The 20,848-nt window shown below is 42.3% G+C and overlaps 2 protein-coding genes across 2 annotated transcripts in view; one reads left to right on the top strand and one right to left on the bottom strand.

Annotated features, from left to right (window-relative positions):
• The window catches only part of MAN1A2 (mannosidase alpha class 1A member 2), a 138,714-nt gene extending 131,297 nt beyond the window's left edge, over nucleotides 1-7,417 (top strand). Inside the window, exons 14-15 of the mRNA XM_017731655.1 lie at nucleotides 105-220; nucleotides 2,699-7,417. Of these exons, the coding sequence (XP_017587144.1) occupies nucleotides 105-220; nucleotides 2,699-2,831 (249 nt within the window). The 3' untranslated portion in view covers nucleotides 2,832-7,417. The remainder of the gene's footprint in view (nucleotides 1-104; nucleotides 221-2,698) is intronic.
• A 10,985-nt stretch (nucleotides 7,418-18,402) lies between these two features.
• The window catches only part of LOC103613933 (3 beta-hydroxysteroid dehydrogenase/Delta 5-->4-isomerase-like), a 10,572-nt gene continuing 8,126 nt past the window's right edge, over nucleotides 18,403-20,848 (bottom strand). The window contains exon 4 of the mRNA XM_017731983.1: nucleotides 18,403-19,398. Coding sequence (XP_017587472.1) covers nucleotides 18,584-19,398 — 815 coding nt within the window. The 3' untranslated portion in view covers nucleotides 18,403-18,583. The remainder of the gene's footprint in view (nucleotides 19,399-20,848) is intronic.

Genomic DNA, 20,848 nt, shown 5'->3' with positions numbered 1-20,848 from the left:
TGTGAAAAGAACCACCTTCTTTGTTGATCAAGCCTGATGCTTTACAGTTTCCAAATTTTGTTCTACAATTAAATTCTGTGTGTCTTTTCCCTTCCTTTTTGCAGGCAATTGAGAAGTATTGCCGAGTTAGTGGTGGCTTTTCTGGTGTCAAGGATGTCTATTCCTCATCTCCTACATATGACGATGTACAGCAGAGCTTTTTCCTTGCTGAAACTTTGAAGTAAGTCCTTTTCATTCCTGCATCTTTCTGTGAAAGCTCTCATCTAAATTCTAGAAGAATATAGTGGCTCCACAGGTAGCTGATGGAAGCAAAGAGTGATTTTGAGTATTAGGAGCACAAAATGGAACAGGGAGAAAGCAGGTCCTGAAAATGGCAGTTCTTGTGCCTAATTCAGGCATCACAGCGTGTTTCACTGGGAAGAAGGGGCTCTGAGTTCATCATGTGTAAGGGGATAGTGTGGCTATTCTATCCTTCTGCTGGCTCCTTACCAAATTCCTCTACGCAATCACAATACTTTGTTGCCTCGCGTTACCATTATAAAAAGAAAGTCAGCCACTGCTACCTCCTCTGTTGTCTTCTTTAATTTTATTTCACTTACTTCTTCAAGTTCATTTTCTGGAGACTAAAAGCAATGGTCCCAAAGAGAGAGGCAGCAGTTTCAAACAGGTCAGGTCAGAGAAACAGTACCTCTCCAGGACCTGATGTTATTTGATTGATCTGCCTATAAAAGCCAAATGGGAGAATGAAATCTGCTCCTAAGGGATTTCTGTGGTGACAAGGCTGACTTTTGATGTATCACCAGAATCCTGTCTGCATCTTAAATAATCACAAGGAGATCTGAAAATTCACTGATGCATCATTCAGTAACTGGATATACTACAGTGCAAGGATTGCAGAAGGTGGCAGTTCTAGGAGAGAACTCAGAAATTTTTACTGACGTTTGGGTTGGGGCATTTCCTGCTTGTGGGACAAAACAAAGGTATACTGAAGAGCTGGATATTAGATGTTTCAACATTGATGCAATTGGCATAGCCAAACCGGAAACTGGTTTCACGTTGGGATAAAGCAAAGAACATAAGGTCAAGCAAGATAGCCCAAATGAAAATAAAGGCAGAAGGGTTGGGTGTGATGTCATGAGGAAAATGCAGATGTTCCTCAGAAGAGGGGCATGAAATGTGTTTTATGGAATACTTGCTGTAATCTTTTCTGCTATTGATGATTACTTCTGCATCTTTGTTCCTCTCAAATTCAAATTTCGTAACTGTCCCAAATACGCTTTTTTGCTGCTTGGATACTTCAATTCATTGAAGATACACCGCAGATTATGACAGTTTTGGGCAGTACCTGGCATGAAGGTACCTGTTGAGTGGAAAGGAGCAAGATGGAGAAATAGGTTGCTTAAGTTATTCAAAGGGAAAGCATGAATCAAATGAGGAAGGTGAGTTTGAGTAAGATGAAATATTGCTGCTGTGGTGAGAAAGAGCTCAGAGAGCTCCAGCAGGAGAGAGCAAGGCAGAAGTATTGAGGAAAGGAAGGGCCTGGTGCTTCAAAGACAAATGAAGAGGGTGGAGAAAGAGACGAGATAGGTGTGACAAAACTGAATCATCTCTGGAAAAATTTTTATCTGTAAACAGTTAATTGATGAGGAAGGAAAGAAAAAATAGAGCCCCACTGACTGGATTGTGGATAGAGCTGGCAAATAAAGGCAGCAGGAGAATTGATCAGGCAGTGACACATGGCTGCAAGCAGCAGACACTGCCAGTGTCTGATGGAGAGAGAACGAAGGAACAGCAGAACAAGTGTGCACATTCTGGACGTGTCAGAGTCCACTAACGGGAATGACACCCTTTCTTTGTCGGTTGCAGCAAGAGCTGTCTTTTTCTGGATGGCAGGAAAGCAAGCAGGAGCTGAGAGATCCTGTACGCCCACGCTGTTGCACTTGCACTCACACAGTCAGGTTTTCTGTAACAAGGGAAATGTCTTGAGTTTTAGCAGTTGGGTTAGGCAACTTTGACAGATCCCTACTACCAGTATGTCCTACAGAGTACAGCACAACCACATTCAAAAATGTGCATTAAGAAAAAAGGAACATCAAATACTTTTTTTCCTGCATATGTCCAGTAACCCTTATTTTGTTACATCCTTGATGTCCTCTGCATTGTATTGTAAAGTACAACTTCTGTAAAACCCCTCTCCACAATCTATTGTCTCATCTCCTCTCACCAGAAGCTGACCCAGCTTCCAGAACAGTGATGACAAATCAGATATCTGCCACAGTTTACTAGCTTCTCTTGTGCTGTTATGAAATCTTTGGTTCGGATTAGAGGTTTACTCCATTAAGAAAAGTTTCTTGACAACTTCTTCTCTGCTCTCCTGTCCCCCAAATACTTGTGGTTGGTGTCTTGATGTTTATTTTACACTGCAAGTCTTTGACAGGAGACTTGAAAAACAAGTTTCCTGGAAAGATTAAAATGCTGTCTTTATAACAACTTTTCATTGAAGGGCTTGATCATAATAACAATGACTTTAGATCATCGTAATAGGGAAGGTTGTGTGTGTGCTGTACAAAGATTGAAAGCAAGTAATTTGTATATAGCTGTAGCTGCTGAACTGTGGGGCCTGAAGCTGCTCTGTTGCCCCTGCCTGCCTGTGCTCTGCTTTAATACCCGTGTTTTTCATCTCTGTCTTGGTATCCAGGTATTTGTATCTGCTTTTCTCCAATGATGATCTTCTACCATTAGACAACTGGGTTTTTAACACAGAAGCTCATCCTCTGCCTGTTTTACATTTAGCCAACACCACACTGTCAGGAAATCCTGCATATCGATAAAAACAGCTCTATGAAGAGGAAAAGAGACTGTTTTCAGCTCTGTTTTGTTTACATGGACCACTTGAGACTTTAAGCAGGAGAGGAGACAGACAGACACTTGGTAAACCTAGACCCCCGAGTCAAGCAAGTATTGGCATGGGAAACGAAGCTCTTCAACATATAAATAAGTTAAAAGTTCTGTTTTATACATGACCAAAACACGTGAGTGTGATTTTTGCAGGACAGAGACTTCACGCGCTTTGAACCCTGGCAAGACATGGAATCTACAGATAATATCAGTGCAGCAGCACAAGGAAGAAGAAGCTTTCCTATCCAGGGAGAGGAACTTGCTGCTTGCTGTTGCAAGGAGCAACACACAGTCACCTCTTCAGATTGGGTGGGTTCCAAATACCTAGGTTTTCTTTTTCTTTTTTTTTTTTTTTATGATGGCATGAACAAAGCAACAACAAAAAGCAACACCACTGCACCAGCAGCATCAGGGTTTGAATTTCTTTCTGTACCTGTCCAAATTTTCTAAGGACTGTCTGTTTATCCAGACTGGCAGCCATTCTCAGAGCCTCTAAGCTGTTAGAGTGCAAAAAGTATTGCCTCCTCATTTTCCCTTTTCAAAATAATGTTTCTATCCAAAAAGAAAAATCAATTAGTAAGCATTTGGTTTGTAGTTCACTGTCAGCAGGGTGGGCTTAGTTCATTTGGCAAGCTCAGCCAGAGTCTGGAGTATATCATAGCAGTAGGAAGGAGCCTAAGTTTCTCTTCCTCCCAAATTATGTCACATGAAAAAAACCATTCTCTTCTTAGTCCTGGTTCTTTTATCTAAATAAACAGAGATGACAACATGAGCATAACAGTCTCATGATTTATATAGGAGGATACTGGATATGGAACTAAAAGAAGCTCCCCTTAAGCTAAGCAGCAAGAGTTTGCTGCTTTGTATTTTTCTACACAAGCTGGATTTTTCCTAAAAGTTTCATTCTTTGGACTATTCACAAAACCTTCTTTACACTTATATATGTGTGTGTGTATATATATATATATATGTGTCTGACAGAAGCCTAAAACTGCCTTTGATTTACTTTACAAAACTTGCTTTTCTTCTGGGTGCCCCAGTACAAATCCAACACGCTCTTTGGAAACAGTGTAACATCTCTTACATGTGACTGGGAAAAGAAACTGAAGAGTCTCTTCTTTCATTAATTTATGATGCTGCTACCTGCATGGGGTTTTTTTCAAGTACTTCATGGCTGGCTGGACAGTATTACTTAAATGGGGTCTTTTTCAGTCATTTATTTGCTAAAAAAAGTTGAATCTTTCCAGATTTTTCGTCTTTTCTGTTTTGTCTTCCTCAGTCTCTTTTTACTGTTGTTCAGAACCCTTACAGCTCAAATTATTCTTTTTATTCTCCTATATAGCTCTCAAATCTTTTTGCCATGGTGATTGGCCCCTTTGCTGAAAAACAGCCTTTAGGTGCTGGTTTCCCTCCTAATTAGTGCACAGGCTGAGTCCTTAAAAAATCTTGATGATGGTTTTGTACTGAAGCAAGTGGAAGAACTCTTCAGTGGACTACAGCAAAGGGAGTGAGTGCTATTTTTCCCCTCAAAAATGTTTTTATATGAAGTTTTATACAAAAAAATTTTTTCCATATCATAATACATCTGACCGTAGAGTTTCCCCCCAAAATTATTCTTCATTTGTCTGTGACACTAACTTAGACATAGAAATCATCATATGATCTAAGTAAAAATGCTATCAGATGCTTTTTTCCAGACAGTTATTTTAGTTTAAGAGAAGTAAAACATGGAGCTTGGAAAAAGTTCCAGTCTCAATGTTTGTATCTTAATCCCAGTTACTTTGTTACTGTAATTTGCAGCAGTATCTTAAGAATAATTTGAGAATTTACAAAGGAATTGATATAGTAAATAGTACTGATTTCAGTAATTGTTTATTTAAAATTAGAAGTAGCTTAATAAATGGCTTCTTATTACTGGCCCCACATAAATTTATTTTTCTAATTGTTATTCAGTGACTTACTGAAGAACTAGTAATTTTTCATTTTCCCAAGTTCAGTTATGTTGTGTTTTCAAATTGTTTTTCTGATCCTGTGAGAACTCTTACTAGTTTAAAACTGCACTTGATTGCCTTGTTCTCCTAAATCTCTCTGGGTGTAAAGGAGAAAGAGGAAAAGCTAACTCTTCTGTTAAAAAAAAAAAAAAAGAGTTAAAAATAATAGAAGCATTTCCACCCCATACACCCATCCCTGTACACCTCCTGATAAATGCAGGTGTAGAATGGCTGCCAGTCTGTTCAGAGGAAGGTCAAGGACAGAATTCTGGAGTCCCAGAAGCACCAAACTTCTTATCACTGCTGCTCCTCCTCCATCCCCTTCTTGTGAATTAAAGAGGAACCCTTCAAATTTAACTTCTCCATGAATCCCAGTGGGTTAACTTACTGCCATAAGAATGCCTGAATTGAGGACTAAGCCATTTCATGTTATGGGATGGTGTTTTTCTCAAAGCAGATTTACAGTACTTCTATTTCTTTGTGTAGATAGCAGCAGGTACCAAATAAAGGAGACTCGTGTCTCGTTTTCCGGTTTCCCCAACAACAGTCAGTTCATACTCCATCACTCTTTAAAATACCAACTATCCTTTTCCTCCAGAAGCTAATGATGTGCAGAGTCTATCAAAAATAATGCATTTTAAGGACTAATTGCTGTGTCTTTCATAAATTTCATCCTGAGATTTCCTAGATCAAGCAGAGTTTGGAGGTAATGGGTTCTGGGTGAGGTATGTGCTTAATTACCAAGCACCACAGATGCTGAAACTTCTGACTGAAGTGATGTGCCCTCGTTCTGAGTCCTTCACAGAAAAGTAGGTTCTGATCTACAAAATGGCAGTATGTGCAACCCAAAGTTCAGACTGTTTTCCCTCTGGGTACATGAGGTACAGTGAATATTGCCATTTTCATTCTGTTGCTGCTGTCTTACTTTCTTGAAGATAAGAGTGTAAATTTAAGCACAAAAAAGACTTTTTAGTCCTAGCTGTTTCTGAGTCTTGCACTGTACTCTCTAACAAAACAATCCTCATTTTGTTTAGGTAGCTGTCCCATTTTACAATTTCTACAATACCCTCTCCCCTTACAGAATAAAATAAAAAACAAAATCATGTACATTTTTGGCACACTGGATTTGGGCAAGAGCCTGGAAATCCCAGAATTGTCTGTTTCCTGTTTGCATGCAGTCAAAACAAGGATGTATGGTTCTTTTCTTATTCCAAGCCTCAAACTTGCCTGTTGGTCAGGATCTGCCAACAGTAAATTTTTTTTTAACAGTTAGAGCTTGACTTTTCAAAGAGGCCAGATTTCTGCAGCTTCCATTAACAACCCCGGAGCTGTGTGTGTCCTGCAGTCAAGAAGTCAACTTCTTAGCTTTGTCCTCTAAATAAAAACAAAACCCTTGAATGATACTCTGAGTGTTAATTTTGCTGCACAATATAGCCCTTAAAAGGGAATGTTCAAGAAAAGTATAGAAAATAGCAAGTGCCCTGGAGCAGAAGGAAAAGCAAGTAGTTCCATGTGCCAGTCACACCTTTGCTGTTCCTTCATCTGCCTGCTCCAAATTTGTGGATCACTGTGTTCTAGCTCCCAAGCACTGACATATTCCCACCCAGTATTTTACAAGATTTGAATGTTGCCTGCGTTCTGATAAGTGACAGTAATTACACATTCCCTGTAATACCATCCTTTAAGGTTAGAGGTGCACCCCCTAAGCAAAGCCCATTGGGCTGTTGTTTATGATCTCCTCTTCTGTCCATGGGAAAATGCCATTCCAAACCTTCAAAACGTGACTCTCCTCAGTGTGAATGGAGAAGAGGTTGACAGGATGAACACTGAAAGAATCAACAGTGTGATGGTACCCACAGAAGATGGTGAGGCAGTCTACGTTTTAAGGGCTCTAGGAGCAGGCTTTTAGAAAATTGAGCCTGATATTTACACTATTAAGCCTAGTCTGTGTTTATAAGGGGACAAATAAGAAACAGGCTTCTTGATACCAGAGAAAAATGAAAGCAAGCTCTTGATCCATACTGTAGTTGGGAGATCCGTTCACCCTGAGTAAGACATCCCTCTTGAATTCCTTGAATTTTGAGAAACAGTCTTCTGACTCGAGAGTTGGAGTTGCCATACAAAGAGGAAACCCAGGCTCTTTTGCAAGTTGTGTGCGTCCAACTGTAGCAGAGATGATAAGCACGAGCTGCTTCAGCTGTCAGCACCTTCTAACAAACTGCTCTGTAATTGCCCAGGAAAGTTGGGAGCCACCAAAGTTGGAAGAGACAGCCTGACCTGTTACAGTGAATTGTTGCCTTTAATCCTAATCGCTTGGTGGAAGTTGGATTTGCATTCTGCCTTTATTCTTGCTTTGTCTAAAACTGACAGATTATTTTTTCCTCCAAAATAAAAAAAGGGCGAAAGTCTATCTTCTGATGTGGAAACCTTCTGCCTCTGACCTGGAATCCTGCATATGTACTTTTTACAGATTAAAAAATAATATTGTATATAAAAAAGATTGAATAAAGAATGTCTTTAAGTGAAAAGGGTATGGTTTTTGTCCTTTGCCTCCAATGGCAGCATCCTGCAGTAACACTGGACTGTGAAGCTGTCCGTATTCCAAAGGCTTGGTGGTGCTGCAGCTTTTATTTGCACTGCAGTTCTACTAAGGACTTTGTCAATTTAAACATGCATAAAGACCCCCTAATGCAAAATTAACCCCCTGTTCCCCGTACGTGCTTCTAACAGGTCCCTGTAGTGCTCAGATTGTTCTCACAATGCAGCTTCATCCACAACAGTTTCAGACTGTTCCTGTGTGCCATTGTGAAAGCCACCAAACCTCACAAAAGTTTGAAATTTCTCCCCATTTTTCAAATTGTGTGAAAGTGGCTAAAAGGTTTAAAGATCCTTTTAGATGAGTGTAAAGGGACAGGCAGGCAAGCAGTGGTACTAAATAAATTTCTTAAGCCATGAGGTTAAACTCCTAGCTTTTCTTAAGTAGAAACAATTGGGCAATAGAGCCTGTCCATCCATTGCTCTGCTGTCTGTGAAATGGAGAAAGTTTGCAGTTGTTTAAGCATTATTCACAGGGAAATTGGCATGAGGAAATGGCTTCAGCTGAGCTTGTTTTCCTCCTACACCTTGAAATTCCCTGGAACTGCTGCTATAGCTATTACTTTTCACAATACAGCTTGTAAATAACCAGATTTGCTTTGTGATTCATGTTAACTGTAGATAATCCTTTCTGTCTGATGTCACCCACGTTGTTCACACGTGGCACCTTGTTTTCGTGGTGTGCCATGTCCTGTTTCAGTGCTTTATATCCAATGCCCAGCCTTCCCAGGGTGCTTGAGCCTCAGGATGTAATGATCCTAAGAGGAAATTGCTTCCAAAGTGCCGTAACTGAGTGCAACTCATGACCCCTGCTGTACTGCCACGCTATCCACCTTGAGATCCAGTTTTCCATCCGGTTGTTGCTCCCTAGCTTTTTGCATGCAGCTTTTGCATCCGTTGATCTCCCTGTGGTGTCCTCAGCCCCTAAGCCACCTCACTGGAATTCACTTGGTATTATCAAAGCATGTCCTGTCCTTTGTGGTTGCACTGCATTGTCTCTGCCTCTTCAACAGTGAAGTGCTTCACCCCTCTGCTTCCATCTCGTCTGAGACAGACTTTCTTTCGCATGTTTTCTGCCCAAGGGATATATATATAGGGAATATCCTCTTTTATCTCTCCGTTGGCACTCTGCCTGCATGTCACCCGCCCCCCCTCCCTTCCCTTGCAGACTCTGTGATTGTGTGTGCTCCTTCCTGGAGACCATGTGCCTTTCCTAGGCATATTAATTAGCTGTATTTAAAAATCTTGAAATTAATCCTTTAATGGGTTATTTTTAGCCTTTGTCTTGTAGCTCTGGGAGCTGGCTTCTCTCAGTGCAAAGTCATAGGCTTTCTGTGGGCTTTGGAAAGGAAGCATTACTCTATCTGTGCTGCTTCACGTGTGGGATGTGTGAAGGCTGGTGATGGTGTGCTTTTTTTTTTTAAATGTGAAGAGCAGGAGTCTTTTTGACAATATTTCAGGCTGAGCCAACTGCCATGCAAAAAGGTTTGAGAAAGAGCAGTCACTCATGTAGCCAAACTTACTTGCAGGTAAGAATTCAGGGAATAATTTGGGGAGGAGGGAAAAACCACTATGTCCATGTGTACCAACAGTGGCGCTGTTTGCTTTCTTAGATGGTTTCCATTGTACAAGTAGTCACAGGCAACAGGTACGATGTCTGTCTGCAATGGTAAGAAGAATTTGTTTGTAGAAAAAACCAGAAAGAATTGTCAGTACAGAGAATGAAGGATCAGATATTGCTGAGGCCTGGAACAGCAGAAGACAAATTTAAAAAGTCAAAGTGCAAAGTTGTTCCTCCTGGGACGAGGAACAAAACCTTCCACTATAATCTGGGATGTTAGTCTGAAATCAGTAACAGAAAAAATGGAACATACAGTCAGCCACAATACACAGATCACCAATGCAGGCTGAAAAAAGTGAGTGAAAATAAAAGAATGGTTGTGCTGAGTCAAAACTAAGGTCTGTCTGACCTCGTATCTTGACTCAACTCTGATCAAGAGCAAATTCCAACAGAAGAGCAGGAAAGTGAATTTTGATACTTCACAAATGTACCCCGAAGTGATCTGCAGCTTCCTGAGCCATAGGTGGTTATCTTGGTATTTAATAGGCCTTGACATCCATGGAGAGGGGGCTGTTCTTTGGAATGAGTCCAGTCACTTATCGAGTCAATAGCGGCTGTCAGGGAGCAGAGCAAGCTCTGCCAAGGAGCCTCATGGTGCTGGCAAAGCATTCACGCACTGAGAGGGTGTTTCTGATGAAACAAAAAGCATGTCAGTGCTATGTGGAGATGGGTGAACACATCTGAGATGTGGGGTGGGGTTCTGGTCGGAGCGCTTGTCTCAGTGGAGACAGGAGAATTGAGGCTTACCAGGGAATGGAGTGTTGGCTAGATGTGAGAAGAGTTCAGCCTGGCAAACTGAAAAGCTGACAGAGGGGATAACTGCTGTCCACAACACATCAAGTGGTTGGTCATGCTGGGAGAGAAAAAAGCTGGTTTTCCTGGAGGAGAAACCTGACACAAAAGCCCCCCACAAAATGATACCTGCAATGCCTGAATAATTTCTGACAATGAGGTCCTAGAAGTAGAAGACATGTTTATATCTGCTAAATAAAAGGATGATGTTTTGTGCTTGCCTGCGGTTTCATGTACCTGAATCAAGGATGTAGGAGGTCCTTTCCTGTCATGCATTCCAGAGCTCCTGTGGGATCTCTAAGTCTAGGGTTGAATTTATAAAAGCTCTTTCCTTTCCTCTGTTACCTGCTTCTAGGGCAGGACAAGTGTAAAATGCCATTGAATCAGGAAGTAAAAAGCTTTCATAACTTCATGGATGGGAGTAATTCATTCACATTTGTTATGCTGCTTGAGTAATGAATAGAAATTCACCAAAATACTTCCTTATTAAGTTTTCTAACACAGATATCCAATGACCCTTCACCACTGGATTTGCTGTGGAGAAATCAGAAACAGATTGCAGTGTGTTGGAGCACAGTGTTAACAACATAAGGGCACCAGTCTCTTTTGATCTAAAGATTGTTAATTGAGCAAACCCCAAGTAACTAAGAATATGATATTAAAACAGAAGAGCTGTACAGTCTACAAATAAAGTCCTTTGTGCAGTGATTCTTACACAGCAAAATAAGTGAAGATCATCAGTACCCTCAAGAGAGTCTCCTAAGATACTCTCTGGTGCATGCATTTAAATTCTTTTTGCCCCCAGTTGTAAATGGCTCGTCTTGTCCTTTGTTTGGGTACACATCCCATTATTGCTTGAGGTGCTTTATGCCTGTGGGCAATTTCTACACTAATTAATGTTCACATCAAGGGATATCCCTGGCAGTTCTCTGGCATTTTTGCAAGTGTTCTCTTTGCTCTGCACTGATACGTGGTCATGCATTTTAGCCAGGCAAGTAATTTCAAAGAATCTATAGATTCTTGCAGTTAGTGTGCTCAAATCTTAGAACCAGTGTAACTTGGGCGACCATTTATGTCAAACCAGTACTACAGTCTGCTAAACCTTATGCCAAGCTCCCATACTGTACTTTTATTTGTATCACAGCAAGGTTAGGTTTTCAGGTTCTCATTAGGTATTTTGCAACTGAAGTGGAAATTTTCCACAGGAAAAGAATCCTCCAAACCTTTCAATACACACCAGCCATCAACTTGTGGAATTAATTGCTTCGCTGTGAAGCAGGCTTTGATGAGTTCAGTGACAACAGTGAAAAATTCACTGCCACATCCAGGTGACATCGTTACATTGATTTTTTATTAGGTTAAATAATACACAAATGCTTCTTTTTCAAGTGTGTCCCTTAGGAAAGCCTTTCAATATAGCGCCTCAAATTTCCTCCAGATCCTGCTCATGCTATTTCTTAATAGAAGTCTGTGGGTAAAGCACCTCCACCCCTTCACAGAACAGTGTAGCCCTGGAGATGTTCCCTCTGAACAGGTTATTTTCAGTGCCAGATCCTTGTTAGCTGCATCAGGAAGATGCTCTGCCCACATCCTTTTTTTACCCCTGCAGTAGAACCTTCTTGCCGGCTCGAGCTGTTGGGAAAGGGCAAGGATGTGCTCTGGTGCTGGTCAGCTCAGAATTGGAAAGTCATTATTTGTTTTCAATAATAGTATCGGACCGACTCCCAGAACGGTGACATTTGAACATTAAGGTTCAAATGTCAGACACTCACAGTGTCTCCCAAATTCCGAACAACCTTTGCCCATCCCTGTGTGTGTAACTCTCCAGGATGTGCGAAGTTCCCTGTTTGAGGAGTCAGCGAGGCTGAGCAGAGTCAGCCAAGCACAGGGGGCACAGCAGTCTGCCCTGAACAGATCAGAAAATCAATACAAAGGATGAAAATGAATTTGTGATGTGGGATGTGAACAGTGACTGTCAGGAGCCTTCTTCCTGGAGGGAAAAAAATCGCCTGATGTGGAGGGTCTGTAACCTCTGTGGGCACCGTGAGATTTTAACTGGCTCCTGTTGAGAAAAGACTGCACTTTAGCTGCTTGACAAGCCTGATTTTTAGAAACTGATGAGGCAGGCTGTAAGAATTATGAGATTGCTTCTAAATAATAAGTTTCAGGGTCTTTTTCTGTGTCTGCAGCTGTGGGGTTTTTTTAAATCTCGAGCCTTCGGGTCACTCATAGTTTAGTATTTCCAAGCCCTGGCCTTTTCTTTCAGAATGGTGAGAACCACTCTTAAAGAAAAAGAAAACTTGGCTTGTCTCCTGATCTGGCAGAAGTTCCAGCATCATGAGATGATCAAGAGTGGACACTGCTGCATTAAGTTCACCCTGAGCATTGCTACAAATGCTTTAGTAAGGGCAACTTGCTTTTTGGAAAACAAAATTTTTTACAACTTAAATGTGAAGCAGACATGGATCTTCATTTTGTAGCCATACCAGGCAATTTATCCTGTTGACTGCTCTGGTTCAAACAGTTGGCAACATCCTGGTTTCAGTGTGATGGCTCACAGTAACCAAGTACAACACTCAAAAACAGGACATCCAAGTCAAATGTTCCTGTGATACAAATGTTCTGAACTTCTCAATTACTTTTGGATCCTTGAACTGGTCTTTACAGGGACAGAATAATTTTTGCACACCAAAGTGAATAATGAATTATGAATAACGAATAATGAAAAATGAATGGGATTCATACACTTGACTCTTATCACCAGTGGTTCTTCCACCACTTGATGCAGGAGTGCTGGAGGGAGGAAAGAAGGGAGAACTCAGGGGATTTTTTTAATCCTGTGCTACTTATCTGCTTGTACAGAGAGACCCAGCAGACTTCCAGTGTATTAACCAATTTGTTCTCAGACAGGAACAAAAAGCTAGACAGTGACACTCTGGTTTTGGAAGCTTCTTCCAGACACTATCTCAGCTGTGCTGTAGTTCTTGTGTTGTCACAGCTAAGCATGGCATCACTCCCACTGGAGCAGTGTTCAGAGGATGAACCTGAGACCTTTTCTTGAAATACATTTATCAAGTCATTCCCTTAAAACAACATTGTGAAATTTTGACTTGTAAGAGGAGTTGTCTTGGGTTGCAAAGCACCCAAGAGTGTTAGCAGGAGAGGAGGTGGGATGAATACCTACTTCTGTGATGTATCAGGGTGGATCATTTGTCTCTGTTTGTCTGGATCCCCCGTACTCAGCAGCAGGCAGCCCACACCAGCAACCTTGCACTGTGTTTTTTGTGATAAAAGTGCACACTTTGTGAAGACAGAAACTCCGCAGTCAGAATATTAAGCTGGGCTTTGCAGAGCAAGTGAGGGGAAACCATCGCTGAAGATACCATCTTGTGGCAGTAAGAGGCACAGACCAACGAGCCGGCAGATCTAAACTGTGTGAAGCAAAGCATCCATCCTGCCGAACAGCTGGTCATACGCTCCTTCCTCTCCAGGCGAAGGATGCCATCGAGGAGCAAGTCCTGCTCCTATGCCCCGATCCCGCTCTGCCCGCTGTGTCCTCGCCCAGGAGCTGCGGGAAGGGGACGCACAGGGTAAGTGCCAGGTTTACACTGCGCTTACCCCACCCAGCGGCCGCTCCAGGACATCCCTTGCCCAAAACACCTTCCCTGGGAAAGGATGGCGAGATCAGAGTGCGGATCCGGTCCTTAGCCCGGGACCTCTCCCAGATGTGTCCGTGGCCACTTCCCACGAGCCTTTCCAGTATAGCAGGGAGCTTTGCCCTCTGCCACCAGCACCCTGATGCCCAGCAGGGCTTCCAGAGCTCCCGGCTGCTCCCAGAGCCTAAGACCAGGCATAGAGGCACTGACGGGCAGGAGATTGCAGCCGCGATCTGGATCCTGCGGGAGGACCCGGTCAGTTTGCAGTTGATCACAGTGCTCGTTACAAGAGGTGGTCAAGCTCCTGCTGTGAAGTTTTCCTAGTTCCTTTCCCTCATTTACAGCAATGCCAGGAACAGGGAGTTCAATTTAAATGAGACCATTGTAAAAGTAACTACTTCCTCTGTAACCAGTACATTGAAGGGGGCTAGTCCCTAGAAGCAGGAAAAGCTGAGCACTGCAGAATGGCCGCCTCAACCACTTTGTAGAGGCAAAATCTACTGAGCCACGATCGGGGTCAAACAGTTTTCATCTCTCGATTCTTCCTCGTGGCTGACCAGAGACACCATTGCTGCAGCAATACCTGTGGGCCAGAGTTTATTTCAAGAGCCATGTAGAGAAGAGACATTAATTGCAAGATGGACCAAAAGCAGCGTGCCCTGAAGGTGAACTCTCTTGGACTTAGTGGTGAGTGTGCAGCATTCCTTACATCATCAGCACTTGCAAACGAAGCATGTAGAAAGCCCAAATAAAGCATGTAAACAATCCACTGTGCTTTTGGTCTGGATAAATCAAACCTAAATGGATTACTAAAATTGCATGTGGGATTATCAGAAAAATATATGTCTACCTTCTGATGAAATCACCACATTGAAGAATTTGAGGTGCAAGACTATTTGAAAAAGAAAATGGAGAAATTGAAGATGCTTCATTCCTGCATTTTTTTTTTTTTTTACAAAAAATACAAAAGGATGAGATGATTATAGAGTATATAAGTACCTTCAAAGCAATTTTTGCCCTCAGGTATTTTGTTTTCTTTTAACTTTCTAGGCTGTCTTTCCACATTTTAGTCAGCAAAAACCCCTAATCTTTCTTTCTTTCAGTAGTCTTCCACAATGCATATCAAGCATTTTGAGTGGCACCTGGTATAGAACCACGCTGGAGATTTAATAATTCTTTGTTTTTGATTAATGTTCTTTTCCCTTTTGCAGATTAGTCCTTAACTACTTAATATTCAGTGCTTGCTGCCAGCACTGGAGAGACACATCTTATTTAAGAAATGTGACAAGTTTAGTTATGTGAATGAGGAATGTCTAGAAATAGCAAGCATTGGTCTGAGTAAGAAATCCATTGCACAGCCATACATGAATTCCAGTTATCCAGTGGTTTTTGAACTGAGATGGAGATGCAGATGGAGAGTTTTCAGGAGGGAGAAGAGTATTACATGGGACTGCAGGGGTCACAACAAGGAGTGGTGAAACTGGTCTTTGGGAATGTACCTGACTGTAATCCCACTTCCTAAATTAGCTTCACAGCCACTAAAATCTATTATATCTACATGTATAAGTGGCAGGTTTTTCAGGTCAAGAAACAATTGTTACTTTTGGTTTCCAACGTAACAGGGGCTGTACATAATATTTCCCATTGAGCCAAAGCTTTTTTTAAAATGCCTATTAATTGAGCCAAAGCTTTTTTTTAAAAAAAAATTTAAACATCATAATTGAGAAAGTTAACATTAATTTTATGATTCTTATAATTTAGTCTGTACTAATTCACTTCATAATGTAAAAAAACTTTATTGTTATTTGAAGTCTGCAATCTACTCAGAATACCAGTGTCATATTTGTCTGATAAAATGATAAAATGGGTTTTTCACAAAAACATGCTCATTGGCATTAACTACCCAACTGTCTCCCACTGACTGTATCCTGTGGTAATGGAACCAATTTCAGACATGGATTTCTGGTACTGACATGATAGCCACTTTTGCTTCTGTTCCTCTGGAGCTTCTTCATTATTCCTATATCTATTCAAAATGTGCATTCTTATAGTTCCTGGTCCATTTTAGCAAGCAAAAGTCTGCTCTTCTTCAGTGACAAAATATTTAACAGCATATGGTCATCTCTATAAACGTAGGTTTTTGTACCTGCTGGAACCAGAAGTCATTAATTTACCTGTAGCATGTAAGTATCACTGATACATATTTGCTATTTCTTCCTTTTTTGCATGCCTGAAGGGTAAATAAACACCTTCCCTTAAGGCAAAGCATCCTTAATGCTTTGGGATTTTTTCTTTTCCATTGTTCATACAGAAGTAAAGTTCTTCTTACTGACTGTTGTCCTGTTGATGGTGGAGCTTCATTGATAACCAATAGTTTGCTTTACCGATTGCCAGACAAACTAATTAGATCAGAAGAATGGTCCTGATATAAAAACAATAAGGCTTGTCCTGATCAAGTACATTTGGTAGCCATTTTGGTAACCTGCTAAGAGTAAGGGTGTAGAAACAAGCTACTACAAAGTAGAACTTGCAGCAAATCAACCCTCTGCAGCAAGTCTTCCTGTTCTCCCTCTTGGTATCCTTGGAATATCTTTATTGGCTTGTGTTTGTTACTGGGTAACAGCACACACAGCGCTGGTGCCTGCTAAGCAGCAGGATAAATGTGTGCAGGTATCTACTCCCTTGGGCTTCCAGGATGTTTTATTGCAGGCACTCCACTGTTTTGGGCAGCCACCTGAAGCAAAAGACAGCACAGATGCCAACCCAAGGGGGCTCAGGGAGGGACAGAAATGGGCAATAAGCTTCCTGTCAGCAGGGATGGCTTGTCATGGGATTGAAGGAAGGGATGTGGTAGCAAGACACAGGGAGGAAGTTCAACAAAGGAGGAATTTGGCACTTAGAAATCTGGTTGTTGGGAGCAATGCTCTTGGAGAGATGAAAAGATCCAACTCTCTTCCTGAGAAGGCAAAAATTGCAAAGAAATCTCCAGCAATGGGAGCTTGCACTTGAGAAGTCACTGAACTGTGGAAGAAAAATTGTCCTTTATTCTCCCTGGCAGCATCTGTGGATATTTTAGGACCTCAGTTAAACCTGGGGAAAGATGTCCCAGTTTTTTGGTATGTGTTTTAATATCCCAGCCCTCTGATGTGTTAAGTGTCTCCCCCTGTTAAATAGCAGCTTTGCTACTGTTGTTCTCCCTCTTCTTTTCCTGCTCTATTTCCCTGTGCCCGGATTGCCCTTCCTACTCCTACTTCAGTGACAGAGCAGCCATGGCTGCACCCATTGCTTGGTACTCACTGAGCATTAGGATGAAATACCATTAGCCTAGAAAAACTGTGGATGTTACTGTGTGAAACACATTTTTGCTGTTCTAGGGTTGTGCAGAGAGCAGAATAAATAAAATAAGAGTGTGCATGCAGGGGAGAGAAGAGGAGCAGTGTCCATGGAAGGGAATGGAGAGGAAGAAATCACAGAGGTTTCAGTGCAGTGTCACAGCTGCAGGGCGAGGTGAGGTCTGACAGGACCAGCTGATGCTCCGGTAGGGCCTAAAGCAGCAGCACCCAAAGTGGTTGTGCCCCTTCCTTCTCTTCTCAAACCTCTGTGGGAAGTCACCCTGTGTTCCTTCAGGATGTTTGGCAATGTCACCATGGCAGAAAAGGTGAATCATCACACGTCTGAAGGGAGGGGGGATTAAGTAATCTCCTCACAAGCAGATGGAAACCAAAGCCCATACCCTTGTGGAGGGTCTGTGTCCCCAGAATTTGACTGGAAGTTCGGGAGTCTGGTATTCTACCACTTCAGATCTTACATAGTTAACCAAAGATTACTAAAGCACACAGTAATATTTGCATTGGGACTATCAAATGTCTAGGGCACTGAATAATTAAACTCAGCACAGACTTCGAGCTGTCAGCATCCCTGGAAATGTGATTTATTGACATTAGTACTGAGTCAGGTAAAATGTTTCTGTTCACACTATCCAAAACAGAACAGAGAAATTCCCATCTTTTAGAGTTGTTTCCAGCAAGTGAGATGTATGTTTAAGAAACAAACATCTGTTTGTTCAGACAAGGTCTGCATTTTTGCCCAAAAGTCAAATTACACATTCTGCAGAAGCTCCTGTGGCCATCAGAAAAGCACGGGGGCAGCACATGTGTACCTATCAGCTAAAGTTAGCCTTTGTTCCCAGCTGAAATGTGGTAAGAGCATGATTTTTTTCAGCACTGTTTATTTTTCCTCAGTGTTCACAAATACGTTGACTCTGCAGTGGGAACCCCTCCGTGACCAAGGCTGTCCTGCAATATTTTTCTCCCTTTCATTTTCTTGAAGATGTTCTGCTGGGCGCCCACCAGATTTATTGCAAAAATTGTCTCAAAATCAGTATAAAGAAGTATTCACCTGGCCAAATCTGTCCCTTCTCTCCCTGCACACACTGTCCTAACTAAAACTGTATTGCACTTACATTGTACTTTTGATCTCTCTTTGCTTACAGTGCTCGAAGTTTGACTGTTGGGTGAACAGCACATGAAATGCACACTACCCTTGAAAAAGTGAGCAAGATTTGTTACAGCTTTTCCAATCAGGTGGCTTCTGCCTGCTGCCTGTCCAGTGAGGTTGGCAAGCACTGAGTGAATAGGGTGTAGCTGAGTGGTGCACATTTGTAAAGTGCAATCATACTTCTAGGAGGAGTTGTGTTTTACAAGAGCCTTAGAGGTGGTGTGGAGTGAAAGAAGAGCTGAAGTGTTCACACCACAGACTTTGTGGAGTCTTACTAAAATAAGTCTTTGTGCTACAAAGATGTAGAAGTGGGTGTGGACTATGCAGAACAGTTACCCTCATCAGCCTGTACTCAACAAACAAATGAACATTTCACTTTTATTTATTCCGAGGTTGGGGGCAGGGGGTGTCAGTGGGCTCTTACACAAAGTATTCATTTAAATGCTTTGTAGAGATCTGCTGCTGCTGCTCACCGAGCTCGCCCCTGGCTCAAGGCCCTACTTGCTTAGCTGGGTTTCAGCTTCTCTTCAGGCTTAGGCAGTGCTGCTTTGCAAGTACAGCCTTCTCTGGGGGATGACAGAGGCGATCCACTCACCAGTGCCCTGCTTGGCCTCCTCCCACGTGTAGCGGGGCACGTAGCCAAAATCCTGCTGTGCTTTTCTGTAAGAAAAGGTGAACGGGGTGTTCAGCAGCGTGACCAGGTGGCGGTTGGTGGAGGGGATGTAGCGGACGAAGGGCCGCAGCAAGAAGCTCACGATCTCCAGCAGCAGCGAGAAGTAGTAGAGCACTGTCAGAGGCATGGGCAGCTGGGGCTCAATGCCAAACCCCAGGTCCTTGGTCAGCTCGTAGTTCAGATCAGCGTAGCTCATGTGAGGAGTGTCATCTGAGATGTAGTAAAACTTGCCCCTGATGTGCTTGGCTTTCTGCGGGGCTCGCAGGGCTTTGGCTGCCTGCACGTGTGCCCAGGCGATGTTCCCCACGTACACAGGGTTCACCAGAGCCTCCTTCCTGGAGAAGCGCAGGTAGACGTTCTTGTTCAACAGGCACTTATCCAGATGGCCCTGGAGAAACGGGCACCCTTCCCCAAAAATGTACATGGATCTCAGGGCACAAGTCATCAGTGTGCCACCATCCTTCAGCACCTGGCCATCTGCTTTCAGCACAGAATCCTCTGCCAGTCTTTTGCTTTGGGCATAAGGAAATTTTGATGTGCTCTCATAAGCTGTATCTTCGTCCCCGTTGAAAATGGGGTCACCTTTGCAGTTTGGACCTGTCACTTCTATGGTGCTGGTGTATATGAAGTGCTGGACGTTACAGCGGACACATGCCTCCAGCAGCAGCTGAGTACCTTCAAAAAGAAACATGCAAGGCAGTCTAGAGCTCCCCAGCCAGGAAGAAGTGGGCTTTTCAAGTCAGAAACAGCACCTCTGGCCTGAGCTTGGCCAGATCTCCCCTCCCTGCAGCTGGAAGAATCCTGTCCTGAACTGGACAGTATATTCAATGACACTGAACCTGCTCTGAATCTGTATTTAAGTAGCATCAGTGCACCTTCCAGAGCTAAACAAGGGTGAACATTTGATCCTAATTGCATGCTGTGGGGTTTTTTTATGCCAAGAATAAAATTTTTGCCCTTCCTTAACTTAGCATGGGTACTGACCACAGATTCAGGAACTCGTGCCTCTTGGTTGGATTGACTTGGCTTAAGGCAGAGGACCTTCAGAAGCTGCCCCTCTCCTTAGGCATCATCCATGCTCTATGCTGAAGCCTGTGTTTTTCAGGCGTGAGGATGCTCTTGGGTTGTTTGCTAAGAAGGGACAGAATTAATACAAGACCTGAAGGTTTGCCCCAAAATCCATCACAGCCAGTGCAAATCTATCCAATATTCAATTGACTAAAGAGAAGGGCTTGAAGAGAAACATGGTAAAGCGAGGCACAATAATATGAAGTCAAAGATCATAAAGTGCAGTGAGAAAAGTGATGTTTATGTGTGTATGCCTCCTTTTCTGGCATCTTCTGTCTTTTCTTTGCAGTAGTACAGGATTTCTTACTTTTAAAATCCTATCATAATGCTTTCACTGGGGGCAGCAGAGGTCAACTGTTCAGTCTTTCAAATAGTCAAGAAGGTTAAACAAGGAAAGCACACTGAAGGGGGAAATAAATACTTTAATGTGTTGCATTTAGAGTCTTCTTTTTCCACCCAGCTTTGAGGCAGAAATTGCCTTATTTGCTGTGCATGGTGTAATGGGAGAAATTGAGTGTAAAAAGGCCAGTGGACTTTGGAAGAGAAGACACAGGTCAAAGACATTTGGAAACATCTTTGGCAAAGGAACATTAAACTAAAATGACTGATATAGTATCAGAAGAGTGTAGCCTAAAATCTAGGGGATGAATTCAAACACCAGCAATGAGGCACATAAATTATCTTCCAATTCTGCTCAGTCTGTCACAGCAACAAGTGAAGGCAGCACAATGCAGATCAGACTAGTGTGACTGAAACGAATATAATGAATTAAAGAGGTTCAGAACAGCCAAGAACATGGACTCGTGAATGAGTGAAAAATAGGAAGCATTATTAAACTGAATATTGTTAGGGCACCAAAATTCCTCTTTCTAAGCTTGAACAAGAAAAAGAAAGAAATTGAAACAAATGGAAAACAAATCTGGATAAGCCTTTCAAAAACATTAAGGAAGTGCACTGAAAAAAAGTTACACAAACAGGAATAAATGAATGTGAAAAATGAGTTCATGCAAGTCACTATGTTTAGATGACATACAAGCCAGGGTAATCTGGAAAAAAT

Source organism: Corvus brachyrhynchos, unplaced genomic scaffold (assembly GCF_000691975.1).
Source record: "Corvus brachyrhynchos isolate BGI_N302 unplaced genomic scaffold, ASM69197v1 scaffold3, whole genome shotgun sequence".
NCBI lineage: Eukaryota > Metazoa > Chordata > Aves > Passeriformes > Corvidae > Corvus > Corvus brachyrhynchos.
This window is presented reverse-complemented; position numbering and strand designations above follow the sequence as displayed.